This window comes from Vicugna pacos, chromosome 16 (genome assembly GCF_048564905.1).
Source record: "Vicugna pacos chromosome 16, VicPac4, whole genome shotgun sequence".
Taxonomy (NCBI): Eukaryota; Metazoa; Chordata; class Mammalia; order Artiodactyla; family Camelidae; genus Vicugna; species Vicugna pacos.
The window spans coordinates 14,935,494-14,956,008 of NC_133002.1; the positions used below are offsets into that span (position 1 = coordinate 14,935,494).

The 20,515-nt window shown below is 50.1% G+C and overlaps 1 protein-coding gene across 5 annotated transcripts in view; it reads left to right on the forward strand.

Annotated features, from left to right (window-relative positions):
• LOC107034498 (uncharacterized) overlaps window positions 1-20,515 on the forward strand; it is a 212,351-nt gene that overhangs the window by 138,028 nt on the left and 53,808 nt on the right. For all 5 annotated transcript variants that reach the window (XM_072938405.1, XM_072938407.1, XM_072938404.1 and 2 more), the window contains exons 4-5: window positions 9,853-9,973; window positions 14,875-14,960. In XM_072938405.1, the coding sequence (XP_072794506.1) occupies window positions 9,933-9,973; window positions 14,875-14,960 (127 nt within the window). In that variant the 5' untranslated portion in view covers window positions 9,853-9,932. The remainder of the gene's footprint in view (window positions 1-9,852; window positions 9,974-14,874; window positions 14,961-20,515) is intronic.

The window sequence follows — 20,515 nt, forward strand, 5'->3', positions numbered from 1 at the left end:
GGATAAGATGGTTCTCCAAGACATTAGTCTGCCATCTTCTCATCCTTCAGGCTCTCTGAATAAAGTTGTTATTCCTTGCCCCAGCACCTTGTCTCCTGGTGTGCGGAGAGTAAAACGAGTTTAGACTCAGGAACACTGTGAAAAAGACTTCTGTTCTCATTTCACAGGTGAGGCAGCTGTAGTTTGAGAGACAGTAAGTACTTCTCTGTAAAGGGAGAGTGGGCGATAGTCTGTTAGAAGTACTCAGCTCTGCCACGTCTCATGAGAGCAGCCACGTGCCGTAGCATGCAGATGGGTGTGGCTGTGTCCCAATAAAACTTCATTTACAAAAAAAAAACTAGTGATGCCTGGTTGAAAAGACAACTGTGAATATGTTTTAGGACCTGAGGGAGGAAGGCTGTGTCCTCTTTGCTTTTTCTATTAGAATTGTTTACCAGATACATTTTCTTTCTTTGTTAAAAGAATGGAGACTCTTATGGGGAAAGAGAAAAAGCCAACAGCCATCCCTGAGTAGCCAGGACTCCTCCCATACAAACAGGTGCCCGAGCACAGGAGCAGGCTCCACTGTGCCCCTCGGTGCTCCCATCACTTGAGTAACTCAAATGCCACTTGAGAGACTGAATTACAGGCCTTTGGATAATGGCTTTGATGTTGAGTCTGTACACTGACAAGAGCACAATCCTAGCTTCGAATCCTGGCTCTTAAACACAAGAGTTGTTACCTGACCTCTCTGAGCCTAAGTTTCCTGTACGTGAGCTGAATATAATAAAGCCCAATTTGCATGGCTGTTTCAAGGTTAAAATAAGCGTGTGAGGTAAACGTAGCAGGAACTTTAACAAATATTGCTTCATCTACCTTTTGAATACACACACACACGCACACACACACACACACACACAGGGATTGTCCTTTCCCTTTGAGTTTGCCTGGCTTTTTTGGAAATAACCTCATTGCTTTCTTACCAGGTCTTTTTGGCTAGTTCATAATCTCGTACTCTACAGCGAATCAGAACTGGTCTTGAGCTTTGTTGCCTGAATCAAGTATCTAAGAATCCCATTACAGTTTTATTTTTAAGATGTTTACTGCTGGCCCAAGTGTAGAATAATATGATTAAAAACAAGGAGAAAAATTTAAATTCTGTAAACCTCACAAATAGCAGAATATCTTTTGTGTAGATTTGAACCTAAGGGAGTAGATCTTTTTTTCCTTTAATTTTAACTCTATTGATTTCTTTCCTATGAGCCGTCTCCCAACATTTCATGTATATTTTAATTCTGGAAGGGAAGCGCTTGAGTTCCTGGGTTAGTTCTCACTCTGCATAGGTGTGGCTACGCATATGTGTGTGTATATTGTATTAGCCTATATTACGTTACTTTGCATTATATCATATTATAGTACATTTACATATGTAGAATTTTTTAAACTTACTTAAGAGTTAAACAAGTTAAAATTTAACTCTTAAGCATTTCAGTATCCAGCTATTTAAAACGCTCAGATTTTCCTACATAATCACAATAGAAACCATTCTTAAGAAATTTAACATTGTCTTTTAATCCATGGAGTTGATAGTCCTGTTTCCCCAGTGGTCCCCCAAATGTCCTCCTTTGCATTTTTTTTCCAGCCCGGGAAGGGATGCTAGTTCTCACCCTCCTCTGAGGCATCCGGCCCCAGTGGCAGGCACCTGTTTCTTCTGCCCCATTGGGGACCGCTCTGCTTCTTGCTGAGCCTGGCCGGCTGTGATGTGCGACCTCGTTCCTGAGGGAGGAGCTCACTGTCTGCCTCGGCTCCCACTCACTTCCCTTCGCCAGGTAGCAGTCAGACTTTGTTTTTCCTAAATTCACATTTACCTCTTTCCAAGTAATCAGTCCTTCCTTGGGCTTGTACTTTTGTTCATGAGCCATCAGATTGTTTTGATCAAAAAAGAAAAAAAAAATCAAGGTCTTCCTTTTAAAGGGGCAGCAGACACAGGAGGGGTTCCTTTGGGCAGGGCTCTGCCCCAGCTGGCTTAAGTGAGACCTTGATTTGTTCCTGTCCTCAAACCATGAGGACTCACTCTTAGAAAAACATTGACAAAAACTTCTTTCTGCTTCTGTTTCATCTGTGATTTGTGGCATGCAAACTGGAGTGATCACTTAAATTGTCAAGGCTCAAAAAGGCAACTGAGCTGACCTGGGAGCCTGATTTCCTCTGGGATGCCTTCTGGAGCTCAGAGGTCAACGTCAGAAACAATAATTAAAGGCTCTCGCAGCCCCTCGGCCCGTGGCTATTTTCCATCCTAGCTGAGTAACTTGCCAAAGCAAACTCCTCTAGACGAAGGGGGCCTCTCCCCAGTCACCTTCCCTGCAGCTTTTGCTGGTAACCTAATTGCGGGGCAGGTAATGCAGCCCCCCCCCCACCACCAAAAGGAAACAGCACTTCATCACCTAAGTCCAGGAGCTGCCCTGTGTGGCCACATCTCACAGGAACATACAACCAGTGCAGTCCCCTTTCCCAGCACAACTTTGACTGCATCTCACACAGCTTCTGTTCCCATGAAGCATCTGACTGCTTTTTTAATCTTACTGAGGTTTGGAGGGTCGCAGGGAGATACTACAGAAAGAGGTCTCCCCCTTTGCTGGCTTCTGTCTCCTCTTCTCCATCTCTGAATTTCTGTCTCTCTCCCAGAGAGAAAATTGTATAGTGTTAACGTTCAAAACAGCTCGCCTGGCTTCTGCATTTAACTGCATACATCCACCCACCACAGGTCTCATCAAACAAAACCCTTTTTACTTCTACTGGGAGTACCAGCATTCCCTGTCCCGAGGGGTGGGCTCCACGTTCACACGCGTGCTCACCTCCCTGCCAGCCCGGAGCCCCCAGCCAAGGGGCAGCGCCCCAGGCTCACTTCCCGGGCCTGGGACAGAGATGGTTTTCGTCCCTGGGGGTTTAGAAGACCTGTCCCATTCCTCTCCCTGGGAACCCCACCCCTCTGAGCCGAGACACAGTAAAGCGTGTCCACCTCCCCTTCTTTTGTCTTTTGGGTTTTATTTTTAATTCCGTAGCAGTGGTCATATCATGTATTGTTCAAGAGCTGCTGCCGTCTGCGACTGCCGGCACCGCTGTCACTACCGTAAGTGCTGCTGCTGCTGCTGCTGCTCAGCACGGCAGAAGTCCAGAAGTAGGAGGTGGAGAACAGGGGTCTGACTGTGGTCACCAGTATTACACAGACCAAGAGACGGGGCCGCGGCAAAGTGAGTCATGAAGTCGTCACAGGGTTGCGAGGGGCCTGGAGCGGGTCCCCGGGCATATTCTGTCCCCGGAAGGCTTTGGCTCATAGAGTTGGTGTGATGCTTACCAGAGCTGCCTCTTCTAAACCTATCTGGAGTAAATTGTTCTGAGACCCTGATGATACGCGGAAAAGCGCCCAATCAGACCCAAGTGGGAACAGCCTCCTGAGGCTTTGCCGCTCAGTTCTGCTTCTGAAGATTGACTGTTTCACACGTTGCATCTTTGACTGTGTCGTTGTTCTGACTTCCAGGAAGTCCTTCAGTGTTTGGTTCTGCGCTCCTTGATGTTGTTTATAATAACCTGCTGTTTGAATGTCTTGTCAACGACACACTGTCTGGGTTTTGAGTCTAGAGAATGGGGGTTTTCTCTGGCTGAATGTCCCCCCAACGATCTAATGGAAAACCTCTCCCTCCAAATCAAATTTGCTAGATGATTGAGTCTATTGTTTAAATTTTGTGTGGCTTTTGATACATTAGGAAGGGTGCTCGGCGAAACAGAGAGCTGTGATTTGTGTGTGTGTGTGTGTGTGTGTGATTTGAAAGTCCTTGTGCCGAGCAGAGCTGGCCATTTTCCGTCTGTTTCCATAACTGCATTTAAAATGCACTGAGGGTTGTGATTGTGGGGTGATTTTTGTTTGGCTCTCATCATCAGTTTGATATATAATATAATAAATTTCAAAGATACGTTTCTGTGGTATTGCACTTGTGAATGAGAACTTTACCGTCTAACATGAGACTCGTGGAAAAGATGATGCTGTGTTAATGACAACGACCTTTCGAAATGTTCCACATTCAAGATCATTCCAGTCCAGAGGTGTGCCGTCGCCCTCTCAGCTTGCGCCGTCCTCCTGGGAGGCAGCGCGTTAGCCTCCGTGACTGTTCCTGCCACTCCTCTCATCCTGCCTGAGACTGTTTCACACGTGCTCAGCCCAGGGGGTGTTCGGCCGCGTTTTCTCAGCCAGCTTACAGGGGCTTCCGTTACCCACTGGGTGAAAACTCCTGCTGGTCTCCAGCTCCCAGTGGAAGGCCCTGGGTCAGGCTGTGAGACCCTGTGTCATCCTACAGAAACACCAAACGAAGCTTGAGGTCTTCAAGCCTTTCCTTTGTGGCGCAAATCAGTTTTGTGGGCATAAGACAGACCTAGAAGGGTTGTTTTCACAAAGGAAACAACAGACGCGAGTGCAAGAAGCTCCCTCCCCTTTCACCCAAGCCTCAAAAGTCCCATAGAAACTGGAGAGGTGACACGGGATCCAAGAGGCATAGAGTCGACAGCTTGTGTGTAACTTACATTGGAAAGAAAGGAATAAAGGAAAGCCTTCAATAAGAAACCCAGACTGAATAACTGCAGGGACGTGGTCGATGATGCAGGTAACAGACATAGCCCCAGTGGGAGAGGTGGGCACAGGGAGGCGCTGAGGGCATCCCCGTAAAAGGTAGGCGGCTTCTGTCTGCAACAGGGGTGGTGGCGGTCAGTAGCCCTCCGCGGCCAGATACTTGGAGTTTTAAAGGCAAACTCAAGTCCCATTTTTCATAGGAAATCTAATTTTTTAATGTCTTAAAATTACGTGTGTGTATGTGTGCATTCGTGTATAAATATTAATAAATCAATGCAACTGGGGGCCGTCGTATGTCTTCTTCACTGTAAAGAGGACTCTGGCACGTGGTTTGGGAAATTCACTTTCCAGTACGAGCTTTACAGGCAAGAAAGTGAGACCCTGGTGGTAAATACGAGAAAGATAGTCAACAGTGTCCCTGTTGATGGAGGCCTGAGATCACGAGACTTTAGGGGCCGGTAGGTGGCAGCGTGGCAGCCCCCACCACCCCGAAGGCATGACTCCACCCCCTCCCCTCTTCTGGGTCTTTCTGGGAGTCACTAGAGAGGCTCTGTGTCTAGGATCTCATCAGCTCCTGCCTCCCTCACTTCAGCCTGACTCGAGTCTGCCACTTGCCCTGCTTCCCCGGGGGTTTGCAGAAGATAACCACCCATCGTGCTCTGAGAACAGCAGAGAAATGGAAAGCACCCGCTTTCCTGCCCTGTGCCTCATGCTGCGTGGGCCGTCGTGGGTGGATTTTGCCATCACCTCCTCCGCCACTGAGGCACAGTGACCTCTGCTCTTAGGTGGCGTCACAGAGCATCCCAGCTGCGCCCAGGCAGACCCGCACCTGCTGGCACGTGACGTACTAGGGAGCTTTCCTTCCTGACAAGAGGAGGAGGAAGCTGGCCCTTGGGCTCGGAGGGAGGGAGGGAGAGAGGGAGAGGCGCCACCGGACCCTCACAGAGTAGGAGGTGATGGCACACGACATCTGTTGGCACCTACTAAGCGTAAAACACACTTGACACTTCGCCTCCGTGTTCTGGCTTTGTTCTCATTACCCCCTAGGTTGATTTCACAACCTCCAGTATTCATGGGAGCCTCAGAGAAGCCGATCAATGTGGCTCAGTCAAGTGTTGGGGGTGGGGCTGGGACCCTTCCACAACGGATGCCATTGCCTCAGAAAGAAGGTCAAAGCGTCGTTGAACTTTGAGTGATGAGTCCTCAGACCCAGGCCTCACGAAGTTTTGGGTACTGTTTTGTAAGAAGAGTAGTAACACATTGTAGGGTCTCCAGAGAGGAGAAACCCAGTCTTCTAAGGACTGTCCAAGGTAAACGGAGGCTTGAACCCAAGCGTCACAAGGCTCAGCAGCAAAGGGGAGAACGTGGCGCCCCGCCCGCGGCTGGCGCTCCGCGCGCACCCGCTGAGTGAGCGGACGACGTGCAGTGGGGGCAGCTGACCGCCGGGCCTGCGGAGCCCCAGGCGCTGAGGTCCTGGGGCTGAGGGACACGGGGGTTTCCTGCCTCTGTGCCTCGATTTCTGGGGGTGCAGAACCCAACCCTTGCAGATAGAGTCACCAGCAGCTGAGGCCAGGCAGCTGGCAGCACCACACTGGAAGGGCTGCCATGGAACAAAGGTGGCAGCGCAACCCGGCGAACAAGCCAAACCCACAAACCAACACACACCCCCGCCCCGCCAGGCCACTCCCCCGGGGCGGTGCGCTCCCGCTCCTGCAGGGCCCCTCGTGTTCGCGGTCTGGATTCACAGCTCCCCGGTCTCTCCAACGATGATTAAAGAAACTAGACGAATGCCTAATGCTTCTTAATGCGCGCAGGTTCCCTTTCCTATTAGCTGAGTAAAGCAAAGCAAATGGAAGGTGTGACCTTTTCCCCCCTGCTAATACATCCCCCCCAAATGCAGTGAGCGGGCTTAACAGACTCTGTGAAATTTGAGTCTACCAGCCAGGGCCTTTGAAAGAAAGTGACAAGCCAGGGTTATGAAAGGGTGAGGGCTCAGCCATCGTCTGAAGACAGGGAGCGTTTGAAATAGGGCTAAATGGCCATGGAACCCTTGGAGTCCAGAAGACGAGGCGACACAAATAGCCGAATTAAGGCAAGCCTGTTCTGAGTTGTCCTTTTCTCTGCATGTTCTGTGGGGGGCTGTGCCTGGAGCGGGTCCACTGGATCCAGGGGAAGGAGCCCCTGTGGAGCAAGGTGGCCTCACAGCCCCTCGGCTGTATGGCTTTCTGGTTTGCTGGCATCTCACGCTGTCCCAAAGCCTCAGCCTGCAGGCCTAGACTAGACGTAAAAAGCAGGTGGAGCATCCCCACGAGGCCTAGTGACTGAGGATGCAGAAGGACTCCAGTGCGTGAAACCAGCCGAAACTGGGCGGAAACCAGACCTGCCATAGGAGGAGGTGGCAGCACATTGTACCAACACGCTTCCTTAAAAAGAGTCTCCAGAAACAGTCAACAGATGGTTTCTAATGCCTCCACAGTGTCTCTGTTATGGGTGGAAAAGCTTCTGCGTTCATCCGAGGGGCTCCCAGAATTCTGCTTCTGTGCCTCAGATTAACTCTCTGACTTTCAGTTGAATCCAACAGATACCAAGAAGAGATGTTGCATTTTGTCAAATGGTTTTTCTGCATCAGTTGAGAAGATCGTTTGTTTTCCCTCCATTCTATTAATGTGCACATCACCTTGGTTGATTTTGATGAATTTCTTGAGTCCTGCATTTGCAACCCACGTACAAAGTGAGACTTTCACAAGACACTACTGCTCCCAATGCAGATATAGAAAACCCATCTAGAAAACAATATTCCATTTTTCTTTGTGCACAGTTCAAGAAAACACCATAAAATATCCTCAAATCAAGGCCCTGGCAGTGCCTGTGGCTGACGTACCTGCTGTGTTCACTTGCAGGAACCGTTCCCCTGTCCCCCAGAGCACGCAGCAAACAGCTGGTTAGCCTTGAAGTGAACACGGTGATACAAGAATGATGTTCAGGGTGTGTGCTCAAGGAGGTCTCGCTGGATAAATAAAAGGTTGCTCATTTATTCATGATGCAAAAAAAAAATTCTTTGTGCATTTGCAGAAAGAGTCATCAATTATTTACTTAGAACTCCCTGTCTCCAAGTACAGCTTTTTGTGCGCACGAGGTGTGACTGCTGTCATTACTCTAAAACGTGTAACTTTCTTTTTGATGGTGGTGGATGTGCTGTCACGATGCGTGTGGCGTTGTGGTCACTGGTGTATTCAATGTAAGATTTCTAGATGATTATCCCCTTTTCATCTGAGGCCCCCGTCACCCTGTCCTCAGACACCCAGAAGTTATCAGTTCATTCATTCATTCATTAGCATCCTCACTCCCTTTCCCTGCCTCCAGACAGAACTACTGTGTTGCTAAATCATTCATTATCCTCTGGGAGCAAACATTCTCTCGAGCATCACTCCTCACCCTAATCCTAGTGAGGGCACGACTAGGGAGACGTCCTCTGTCAAACGCACCTTATAGCCCTAAACTGTGTTCCATCCGCATTGCCGGCAGCTCCGTCACGTCAGTTGTCAGGTCAGAGAGCCTGGTTTCTGAGGCCCCCCCATGGAGACAGAGATGTTGGAGCCCGCTGTGCAGGTCCCGGGGTGGGGGGGCTCCTTCACCCCCAGTGCAGTGCAGCCGCCCCCAGTGCAGGACTCAGACTGATGCGAGGGAAGACACGTGACCTGGGCCAGGAGTTACTCCTCTCCCAGCCAGCTGTCAAGGGCTTTCGTAGGCTGAGGGTGTGACGTTCCCCTTATTTGAGGTTTGGGTGGCTGCCTGGCAAAGCATCTGGTCCAGCTCAGCTTTGAGGCCCTCGAGCCATGCCAGGCAGACAGTCCAGCCCTTGGTTTCCCTACCCAGCCCCACCAGGGGACGGTCTAGGCTTGGGCCCCCGTCCTGGCTTCAGACACGGCAGGCGTGGCCTCCACAGACGTGCAGGGCTCAGGTCTCCCGTGCAGGGCTCAGGTCTCCCTTGCAGGGAGCCTGCTGTGTGGAGAATGGTGGTCTCACAGCCTTCAGCTGCCCACCCAGCATCCACAGCTGCATGCAGGCGGGGGCCAAGCTGTTCCCCACTACTTGTGGCCGACGACTGAGGGCAGCGGAGGGGATGGCGGCTGGAGGAAGGCCGTTTCTCCCCACGCGGTGCCCCTCTCACGACAGCCCCTCTCCCTTCCTTTCTGTCTCCCCTCCCGGGTCGGGCTCACGTGGTGACCTGAAGGTGATGCTCACTTTCGCTCCGTGTCTCCTTTATTGAAAGATAAACGGTATTTGCTCCAGCAAATCTCTCCTCCTTTAAATTCCATTTTAGTGTCTGCTCTCGGAGACCTGAACCGACACTCTTGGTTTCTAGGTTTCTGCCTTCCTCTCCCGCTCTTCCAGGACCCCCCACCCTTGCCCACGCTGTCTATGTCTGCCTACACAATGGCCTGCTTTTCTTTTCTTTCTTTTTTGGTGGCAGATCTGAAAGAGATAAATGTCCCATCTATCAAGCCTCAATCATTAGCACACACACACACAAACTGGTTTGCTTTCTGAGTCTCCGCTGTCTGGGGGCAGTCTTGGCACTCCTTGCTACCGGTAACCCCCCGTAGGATAGATGAATCCTTCTAGTAAAGCCAAAAAAAAAGTAAAAATCAAGTAGAACTTTGCAAAAAGTAGGTGAAACACTCAAAGGTGCTCCGTCTGAACTCAGTGTGATTATGCTGTACTCGTGTTTATGTCACATTACCAGTGCTGGGTCAGTACCGACACGAGTGTATAATCATTGTTGAATAAAAACCCCGCAGAATTCGTCTCCACTCATTCCCCACTCACACTCCTTATATGCCCCGCTGGCACGCTGTGGTGTCCAATGAGTTCAAGCTTCCTTCTGGCATTTTCTACGACCTTAACTGTTAGGCCCAAATTAGAATTCTCTCCACTGAGATCTACCCTTGGTTCTCATGGAAAAGCCACATTTAAATCCTCGTTCTGATCGTGCCCATTGTTCCAGCTACCAGAAAGCTGGTTAAACTCATAAAGTGGGAAAGGAATTTCCATGGAAGTCAGGATGCAGCCTTTAACTAGCTGAAGGTGTTGGATAAGTAATTCCATGTCTCTTGGCTTCCATTTTTCTCACCCATGCTGCCTAGTGTGTAAAGTCTACTGTACATTAGAGGAATTTTCTGAGAAATGAATTTATGCAACAATATGAATGGTTGAAATTTTACTTAATACTTTTTTCTTCTTTTTTGCAGATACCTGTAAGATCAAATAAATCAGTTGCATTTAGCCTTTCTGCTGATGGAAGTGAAAAGTGTCAAGCAGTGCTGAGGACATGCTGGGAGGACTGGAAAGAGGGATCTTGCTGCTGTCGAGGTATGTTCTCCCTGCCTCACCACACACACTCACATGCACCATGCCCCCCCCCCCGCCTCCCCGCTGATCTTCAGCCGCTCTGGGATAAAGGGCAGTAGTCTTGCTGACACACTTGGGCATCTCCTGGGTGAGACTCTAAGTCCTGTGGTTGGTTGTCAGGGCAAATAATGGATGTCCTGACGACGGAAGACAGCAGCATGCGTAAGGGGCGTGGGAGGGGTCTGAAGCGCAGGGTGAAGGCTTCGGTGTGTATGCCGGACCGCTCCAAGTCTCCGAGAGAGACAGAGCCTGGCGTCAGCCGTTGCATTTTCTTTCTCCGTCACTGGGAAGAGACCCTGAAGTCCCCGCACCCTGGAAAAATGCAAGCTGTCTCTTGCACCTGAGCCTCGTCCCCATTGGATTTACGCACTGCAGCATAGGAAGATGGCGGACAGCCTGGGGACACTGTAAGCGCTCCTCAGTTAAAGGTGCTGTGGCGAGACCCTCATCTGAGAGCCTGCAAGAGGAGTGAGGAGCCTGTTTTCTTTTTTGTCCAGACTTTTTGACAGAATCCTAATTTTTCAGTCTTCTGCAGTCTCACAATACAGTTTATATACACCCACTTCCCCTAAATACTCCAGAGGGGCCCTTGGGGTCACAGGAGTTGCAGCTTCAGGACAGACGGCAGACTGTGGGAAGCTAGGTGCATCCGTCCAGTGCCCGCAGCAGATAAGGTGGGACAGTGTTTTGAAGTGTTAGACAAAGGCTTCCCCTCTGTACTCTGGGATGACTTCTAACCCAGACAGACAGAACAGAATGTTCCACATTCATGTCTCAGGGCAGGGATGTTTGAACAGCTATGCAACGAAGTAGAAGAACTGGGTCAGCTGCAGATCAGAATTGATTTTGGAAACTCCTAATAGGAACAACGGTCTACAGCAAAAAGATTTTTAAGTCCAAAGACCTCAAAATTAAGAGTTTGAGGGGCAGGCCTGGTACCCCAAGTGTTTTCACAACAATCTCTGAAGTGAGAGGTAGATGAGGAGCGCGGTGTCCTGGCGTGCATGGGGCGTTTTCAGAGGCTGGGAGGAGGGGATCGTGACGGGGAAGAAGGGACGTTAGAGGCTGTCTGGGGCTCGTGCTGGCCCCACTCCCCACCCGCCTGGTCCTAAGGCAGGTCAGCGGGATGACAAATCTGCTGGACTGGAGAAGCAAGGCAGTGACGTCTGGGTCTCGTCCCTGTGGAGCTGGGGGAGACAAAACCCCAGTGTCTGGCGCCCAGCAGAGCCCGGAGCTGCATGGTGGGAGGGGCGGCGATGAGTGTCCCAAGGACGCAGGTCCTTAGACTTGAGAACCGCGCTGGAGAGTGGCTGAGTGCTTGCCTTGCAACCCCCTGCCTGCTGTGGCAGGAAACCCTGAAAACACTGGCTGGGAGTCAAACAGGTTTGTAGGAAGAAAGCTTTTGGCTGGTGCAAGAAGGATGAGACAGTGAGCTAAATGGCCCAGTAACTGGAGAAGTGACGGGAAGAGGACAGCCCAGTGAATGCCGGCGCTGACCGACGGTAGCCTAGGACCAGACTCTCCGTTCTCCAGGACACATACAACCTGCCTTGGCAGTTGGCAACAGACTGAAATACAGCACTGCAGGAATTGGGAGAATCCTAAAATTCCCACATTCAGAAACTCGCTTCTTGGGTTCTAGACATCATTTTAGGTTTCTGGAGACGTCAGTGTTTAGAAGAAACTGTACCACTCGGTGGCACAGGATCTTAAAAGAGCAAATAAGAATAGCTCTAGAAAATAAAGTGACGTTTCTTGGAAGGTGAGTTTGTAGCTTGAGATGAGTATTTGTTCCCCGGGGATCTCAGAGGTGCGGCAGGAGTCAGGAACGGAAAGGGAGAAACGTGGATGTTTCGCTCTGGCGTCCCTCCCTGGGGGGCCTGATGGTGCTGCCTGGAATACAGCATGTGCCACCTCTCTTGGCTGAGCATCCACAGCCAACTTTCTAGTAGCTTAACTTAGAACAAGAAAGAAGGAAGACTGTCTTGATGGGTGACTCAGAACAGAGGCAGACGCTCTGGGACGGAACTAGATTTCTCAGTCCTCGACTCTGGGGCCTGCCACTTCGCCCCGTGCTAACTCTAGTGTAGTCTGTGTGTTGGTTCTTTTGGAAGGTTCTTATCGCCTGGCCCAGATGCTGTTATATCAAGTGCCCAGCTTCTAGCTACCAAGCTACCAGCTACCCTGGTTCCTGAGGCTGAGGGAATCCTGCCAGCTCTGTTTTGATGGAAACCATATGTTTGTAACTTCATGTCAGTGTTGGATGGCAAGATGCAGAGTGGAAGCTATGGCTCCTTGTTCCTAGGAGTGTTTGCTCGCCTTAGGCTCGTAAAGATCAGCCCTGCAGTCTTCCGGGATAACCTAGCATTCCCGAGCTGTGTGCCAAAAACCCCCCTTTGCTGGCTGTGCGTTTGCTCGTGGTACGTCCAGAGAAGTCAGAATAGTCATCTCGGAACTGAAGCAGTTCGTGCATCACACTGCCCACCACAGCGTCCCTCCCTGCAGGGAAGTTGTTCACCTAGAAGGCAGTGAGGGTAAATCCAGGCTTTGTTCAGTATGGGGGTGGAAAGTCCTAGTCATCAAACTCAAGTCACCGTGAGTGCCTGCTGTTGATTATAAACAAGGAGGAGAACCCGGGATGGGCAGAGTCTGGGGCCAGGAGCACCGTCTCGGGTCTGAGCATAGCGGGTAGAAAGACTCCCATTGTTTACACTGGGCCTCTGGTGCCCAGTCGGGACGCCCCCCTCACACACAGAGTGGCCTCTGCCAGCCCATGGGGACCTGGGGAATACATTCGCGCGGCCTTTGGTCTGCGTGTTTAGACTCATGCCACACCGAATTTCATTTGAGAGGAAAAGCTGTTTCAGATGACCATGAATAGCAGCTTTCATCAGCTGTCACTCCTCATTAGGGCCAGCAAGACATGGAAATGTACTCGAGGCCTGGAGGGGAGGCAGCTCTTTCTGTACTAAACATTTATGGGCTCCATTTGCCCTTTTAAAGAAGTTAATCAGTCCGCTTGACTCTTCTTCCCCCATCCTGCTTAGGTTCATCTGACTCTTCGGGGCAGAAACCTTCGATACTTGTAAGTCCAGACTTGGGTGGAACTAAGATGCCAGTCTCTGTGAATTCTGGAACTCCATCTAGTGTTCCTTCCCTCAGGGCAGTCAGCTTTGTGTCTCCGCGTCCTTGTGTGGGCGTGGCCTCAAAGAGACAGCGTAGGTTTTCTGTATTAGAAGAGGTGGGGTGGCATCCCCACGGGCAGGTAGACTGTCTCGTATCTGTCATTAGGAGTAGCGATGGGCTTGCGTCAGTGGCATTTGGTAAATCAGCTCTCGTAGAAAAATGAAAAGAAAGAAAGGCCATACTTGCGGTGTTTGCCAGTTTTCAGAGTGTAAATACTCTTACCGTGGTTGAGTTCAGGGGACCAGCCAGACATCACTGGACGTGGAGTCCGTGAACTTGGGAGGAGGTGCAAGCAGCTGGCTCTGGTGAGCCAGGAGGAGTCAGCGTCCACCCCCTGCTGGCTCGTGGGCCTGGGAGCTGGGTACCCAGAGCTGGGTGATGGCCCCAGGCGCAGGAGCTTCTGACTGGCCTGCGCTCTTCAGGTGAGCGAAGAGCTCCTGACGCATGTGACGCAGGGCAGGAATGACTGGCTGTGGCCCGAGCTGACGGATACACTGTGCTCCAAACCCCAGCCTAAGACCCCGCAGCGAAGAAGCATCATTCACTGGCCATTCAAGATGTTGAAACAGGCCACTGGGGCGGTCCGAGCTCTCGTGTCTGGGTCCTGAAAATCCTGTTAGGTTTGACTGTCCTACGGAGAGGTGCAAAACTGGGGACCAAGACCAGTCATTCAGCCCGGATGGAAACCACTGGATTCTACTGTGCTGGGCAGCAGGAGGGGGATCCCACCCCTTCGAGGAAACTGACCCTCATAGTGCTTTTCTCTATAAGTTGCTATGGATAAAGGAAGCTTTCGTGAAGCCACATGGACTTCTCTGATCACCACTGATTTGTTTAAGGGTTAGTGCTTGATTCATAGCAGCTGTGTGTGGGGCAGGCGCCCGGGAAATGGGTGGCCTCTGGGGTGATCTGGGACAAACACCCCCAAAAAGGCACCTGTACAGCACGATGCAAAAATGGCCCAGTGGGGTCCTCTTGGGGAAAACACAAGTGTAAGGTAAACACGGAAGAGCTGTCATTCCTCTCAGTCTTTCTCTGTTGGAGGTGAGAAGCTGCTTCTCCGGGGCTCCGTGAAGTGTGGGCTTGTCTGGTACCAAAGCAGCGGGCCCCACCCTGCCGTCACAGTGGACTCTCCCCAGGACCCTCGCAGAGTGGAACCAGCCCTTCACCTAAGGAAACTGCAGTCTAGGGATATAAGTTTTGGGTATAAATAACTAGTATAGAAATTGCCAGGTGTCACACAGGGGCTCCGCTAAAGGGCTCTGGGCAGAGGGAGGGAGCTTGAGTGGAGCGATTGGAGGACGGTTTATAAAAGACATTGCAGCTGGGCCTTGAGGGGTTCACAGTATGAAGACCTGCAGAGAAATTAGGAGGAGAAGGGGAGAACATTCCAGAAGGCATGAGCCTGGGTAATGGGGAGGCAGGTGTGGGCTGTCAGGTGGGGCGCAGGGAAGGAAGGAAGGGAGCACAGCAAATAACATCAGGAGAAAAAACCCGGTTGAAACAGGGGGAGGCGAGCAGTGAGCGAATGACATTGTTGTGACCAGGAGGGAGATTCTCTGAGCGTTCTGGGCGATGGCTGTGCTGATAGGGAGAAGCCAGGAACATGAAGGAAACAGCATCCTTTTCAGTGATCTGTCCAGAAACAGTCTGACAATGAAACTTTCCCTGATCAGGACGCCACACGTGTTACAAGAGGACAGCGGATATGATGTCCGGCATCGCCCAAAAGGATGCAAGACGCTCAGGACCAGCTCTGGAGGTAAGTTACCACTTCCTGGACTTCCTTCCAGCACGATCCTGGCAGCGGCGTGGGCATGGGCGAGGTAGGAGTAACCACAGAGAATCTGATGCACTGGTTCAGTCGCTCCTGTTTCCCTTTTCAAGAGTGTGGTCTCTAGAGGAAACACTGTCACTTCTGCTGCAAACCTGCCCTCCCGAGAGCGAGGTGAGAGACATGGGGCGGGGCGCCACACGGCGGCTGCAGACGGTAACATGGAGCAGCCCAGCTCCCTGCCCGCAGGGGCGGCTCAGAAATGCTGTCCAGATGTGCCTCACGTGGCTGTGAAACTCTCAGGTGTGCCGATGGACCTGTCATGAGCCGGTGGTGATGGTGCAGGGGGCAGAGGGGACGGCTCTGGAGCCAGACGGCCTAGTTTGTAATCAGCCGCTATCAGGGCCCCCCTTGGAGGCTGGAACACTCCAACCTGGAGCACGTAGCTACCCAGGCCTCAGGCTCCTCTTCCTTAAACTGATGTGGGTTGCTGGGGACACCAAGTGGATTCACGCGTGACCTTGGAATAGTACCTAACACGTAATAAGGAGTACCTGTCAGTCGGGAACACCTGTCTGCTCCTCTTTACTGAAGACTCACCTTCTCGGCCGTCGGGGGGAAGTTTGCTCGCCCTCTAACATCCAGAACGGAGCTGACACTCCGGAGCCCCCGTAGCAGCATGTTCCCAGCTGCTGATAGATTGTCTCAGTGACGCCCCTTTTAGCCTGTGGACAAGAAGGGTTTTTAATTGTGTTCTGTCAGAGTCACCCACGGGGGGCTTTCTGAGCCTTCATACGCCCATAGGGTCTGAATTGCTCTAGACCTCCCTGCACGCCCTCCCTCCCTCCCCAGCAAGGCCGAGTCCCCTGGGGGGTGATGATGGGGTGCGAGCGTGCTTGCCAGGCATGATTTAACCAGAGCATGAAGGGTCCTTGAGTCTTCACTCTTTCCTTAGAGAGCATGTTTCCTATTACAGCAGCCAGATCTTTTTTTTTTTCCCCACTTTTTTAGGTCACTACCAACGTTTATAACAGGTTTTGAAACAAAATTTTAAAGAATGCGTCACTTGTCACCTCGTGCTGGTGTCACATTACGAGTGTGGGAAACATGGAGATGCCCTGAGATCTGGGCCCCAGACCCCACTGCTATGTCCTAGCCCAAAGGGACTGGCCATTCGGGCCTGTGTTCTTACTCACAGTTCACAGAATTTTCTATTCTGGAGCTGATTTATTCTAAGATAATAAATTTGCCCTCCCTTCTCCTTCTCTCCTTCTTTTTAACCAATGCACATATGCAACTCCTGAGAGGAGCTCACTTGACCTAATTTTTCCTTCTTCCTCACTCGGTCCCTCCCGTAGACCTACCATCTCAGTCCAGCTTCCTTTGAAAATGCCTGCCGTTCTCACAGTTTTAAGATAAACAAGTTCTGGGGAGGTAACGTACAGCAGGACAAGAAGAGTTTTTCTGGTTAACAATACTGTATTGTCTGTTTGAAAGTTGCTAAAAGAATAGGTCTTAAAAGTTCTCATTACGAGAAAAAAATGTGTAGCTATTCGAGGTGGTGGATGTTAACTAGACTGGTGGTTGTTTCGCGCTACATACACTTTCTCAGATCATTCTGTCGGACGCCTTGAATGAATGCAAAGTTACGTGTCAATTACACGTCAGTAAAGCTGGGAAAAGTCTGAGGGAAGCGGTTCTGCAGTTACAGGGAGAAAGCGTGGGAGTATCTTCTTCCTGAAGTTCCCCTTAGTCTGAAGTTAGTATTTTGAAAAAAACAGTAACTAGTCCTATTTCTCATACAATCTCCTAAATATTTTTTAAAGACCCAATCAAGAGATGTGTGTGGTTAATGTGTAAGAGGGTGGGAGGCAGGCATGCGCGTGTGGAATGTAAAGTGGGAAGGGAGCAAACGCAAGGAGCCTTGGGTCCTTTCCTCCCTCCTACCCCCGCCCCGCAGACAGGACGTGAAGAGTTTACCCCTGTGTAGATAGACTGGGGGTGGGGGACTGTGACTTCCTAATTTACTCAGTTGGGCAGGATGTGCTCGTTGCTGCCCAGAGATGACTCTCTGCAGGGAGACCTTAGTCGTTCCTTCCGCCAGGAGCTTCTGGGATTGTGACATCCTTCGGCTGGAGAAGACATCCTTCTGGAATGAACCAGGAGTTAAGCAGTAGAGCCGCTCCGATCAGATCAGCTCACGTCTCCCAGCCTTGCCCCGTCATCTGAATGCTCTTTTCACGTGGTGCCAACTCTTTGGCTCTCTGCTTCCTGCCCCCGACCCACTTCACCCCCCATCAGAGTGCGTTCGGCGTGCGTAAATCCCTTCCTGCTTTCACTCTTCTGACTGCTGTAGCTGGGCTGTGTTGTTCTGATCCGATTCCTCTGTCCTTGTATCCCATGTGGCTTGCAGTAATACTGCAAATTATACTGGGGAGGAGGTCTTACATATATTTGATTTACAATGTTGTGTTAGTTTCTGGCATACAGCATAGTGATTCAGTTATGTGTATATATATTCTTTATAGGTTATTACAAGATATTGAATATAGTCCCCTGTGCTATACAGTAGAACCTTGTTTATCCACTTTATATGGAGTAGTTTGTTCCTGCTAATCACAAACTTCTAATCTATTCCCACCACTTCCCTTTCCCCTTTGGTAACCATAAGTTTGTTTTCTTTGTGAGTCTGTTTCTGTTTTGTAAATAAGTTCATTTGTATCAGTTTTTTAGATTCCACATGTAAAGTGATATAACTTCACTTAATATGATCATTTCTAGGTCCATCCACATTGCTGCAAATGGCATTATTTTGTCCTTTTGTGGCTGAGTAATATTCCACCATATATATCCCATCTTCTTTACCCAGTCATCCGTTGATGGACATTTAGGTTGCTTCCATATCTTGGCTACTGTAAATAGTGCTGCTATGAACATGGGGTGCGTGTGTCTTTTTGAATTGGAGTTTTTATCTTTCCAGACATATGCGCAGGAGTGGGATTGCTGGATCACATGGTAGGTCTATTTTTAATTTTTTAAGGATCCTCCATACTGTCCTCCATAGTGGCTGCACCAGTTTACATTCCCACCAGCAGTGCAGGAGGGCTCCCTTTTCTCTACAGCCTCTCCAGCACTTGTCATTTGTGGACTCTTTAATGATGGCCATTCTGACTGGTGAGGTGATACTTCATTGTAGTTTTGACTTCCATTTCTCTGATACTTAGCGATATTGAGCATCTTTTCATGCGCCTGTTGGCCATCTGCATGTTGAAGCCCCAGTTCTTGAATGTGAACGGGCTCTGCGGTTAGTCAGAAGGAACAGGAGCTGAGCAGACAGCTGCAGCAGCCTGTGGGCTGAAGAGCATGATGTGCTAGGGAACGGGGTGGGGGTCGTCTGGATGGACATCAGGAAGTCAAAGCCAGGACTGATGGAAGTGTGCAGCTGTCAGTGGCATCCAGCAACTTCCAGTGGAAGCGCTGGGCTCTCCCCTCTCCACTCCTTACAATCTCAACAAAAATCTGTCAGTGTGCTAAATGGATAGAGTTTGAAATTGTGGGAATGAAGTCTGAAGTTCTTGTTTTCTCATGGAGGGCCCATCTAGGATTTCTCTTTACTTCCAAATAGTTAATAGCATAAGAGGGGCCAGAAGGGTCTTCTCTGTTCCCTTAGAAGGTCAAGAAAATCAGGATGTGGCCACTGGAGAGAAGGACTTGGTGACCACTTGGGGGCTCTGTTCAGGTCTTAAGGAAGCTGCAATGGTTGCCTCCAAAGACCTTGTTGAATTCCATGATTAAATGACATTGAAAGGTAACTGAGATTTTTCTGCAGTGCATTTGACATTTAATCGACAGTCTTGTGCGTTTGTTTATGCCCCTAGCCAATTATATTGAATTATTAGATTTTGGTCTGGGGGTTGGGAAATTGCATTGCTGTCCTTAAAACCCTAAGTTGTTAGAAAACTTTAAAATTTAATGCCTCTTCTATTTTTCATGAAAGAACATATAATTAGGATTGAAGAGGACATTTTTTAGTGGCAATAATTGGAATCACTGATTTCACTTAAATATTTATTTTTTCATTCCTTTCAAAGATTTTTTGCTTGGAGCACAGGCAAAAAGAAAAAAAAATAAGACCCTGTGATTGGCCAAATTCTTTAATATCATCCCACCTTCCCTATTACTGCTGTCCAGAATGTTGCAGTGCATCGCCCAAAGGCTCGAGAAGGAAATGAGACTCCTGCCGGGTCTAGATGGGAGAGGAAATCTCAGAACACTTCACAAATCTGAGGGGTCTCTCTTATCCCTGTTGGCAAACTCCTGGCCCCTGAGCCGTGTGTCAGGTTGAATAGCCACTTTCCTTTAAGAATCTCAGGTAGAAAGTCGGACCCATTGTGCAGAAAGGTCTCCAAGGGCCAGCTGGGTTGAACTTCCATTGATCTACTGAAAGGAGGTCAGTGTGTCCATCTGTTCTTTTTCATTTTTAGGCAGTAAAATCAAGGCATAGGCAGGCAGAAAGCTTGTGACCATGACCTTCATTAGCCTCTTCCTGAAAATGTGATAGACACCTCTGACCCTTTTGCTTCAAGGCTACAGCCTCGCCACTGAAGCTGCATTTACTGCCAAGCGTATGGCGACAGAATCACTTTTCTTAATTGCTCTTGAATGTAATGGAGCAGAAAAGAGAAGGCAGGTCTTCCGACTCCTAGCCTCATAAGCAGCTAATGAATCACGCCTCCTACCCCTGCACACCCCTGGCTTTAACTAGGACAGGGTGCGGGGTTTCCTGGGGCAGATGGCCGTGACCTAGGACGCTGGTGCGCAGAGGTTCCCCTGGAGGTGGGGGGCTGTGTGCCCGCGGGGGCCGCCTGGTGCTGCGAACAGATGTGTTTCCTGCCCTGGTGACTGCACTTGGGTTCTGTAACTAAAGAGGTCCCCGCTGACAAATTCCTCCAACGCTTTTAAAACCACATTTCCCATGAAGGTCTTTCTGAGGTGAAGTAAAAGTTAACGGGAGGCACAGTGAGGGGCTGGGCTCAGGTTGCGTTAGCCAAGTTTATCATGATTCACACGACGCTGTGGACCCCGCAGACACACCCACTCTGATGGGACGTGGGAAATGTGGGGGCAAGCGAGTTTGCCACTTCCTTCACATGATTTGTCCCTAGAGCAGAGGCAGAATGCCACACCGCCCACACAAGGAAGGCTGTGTTGGTGGTAAAGGATGTCTCCCACCCTCCCCAGGAGGGGAGCGACTTGGCCGTCCCCACCGATGTTAACTTCAGTGATAGCGGACGTGTGTCGAGCGCCTGTCACATGCCAGCACTGCTCACAGAACCGGATGCACATACCTTTACTGAGTCTTTGCAGCAGTTCTGCAGATTCCATGTCATTAACATCCCCGTTAACAGAGGAAAAGGAAGCAAGTTAAAACCACGTTCATCTGCCTCTGTGCTTTTGGGACCCCAGATATCTTATGGGCACCTGTATTTCAGCGATAGGTCTGGGAAGCTGTAAAAAGAGTAAGTGCTTATTTGAGGCTCCAG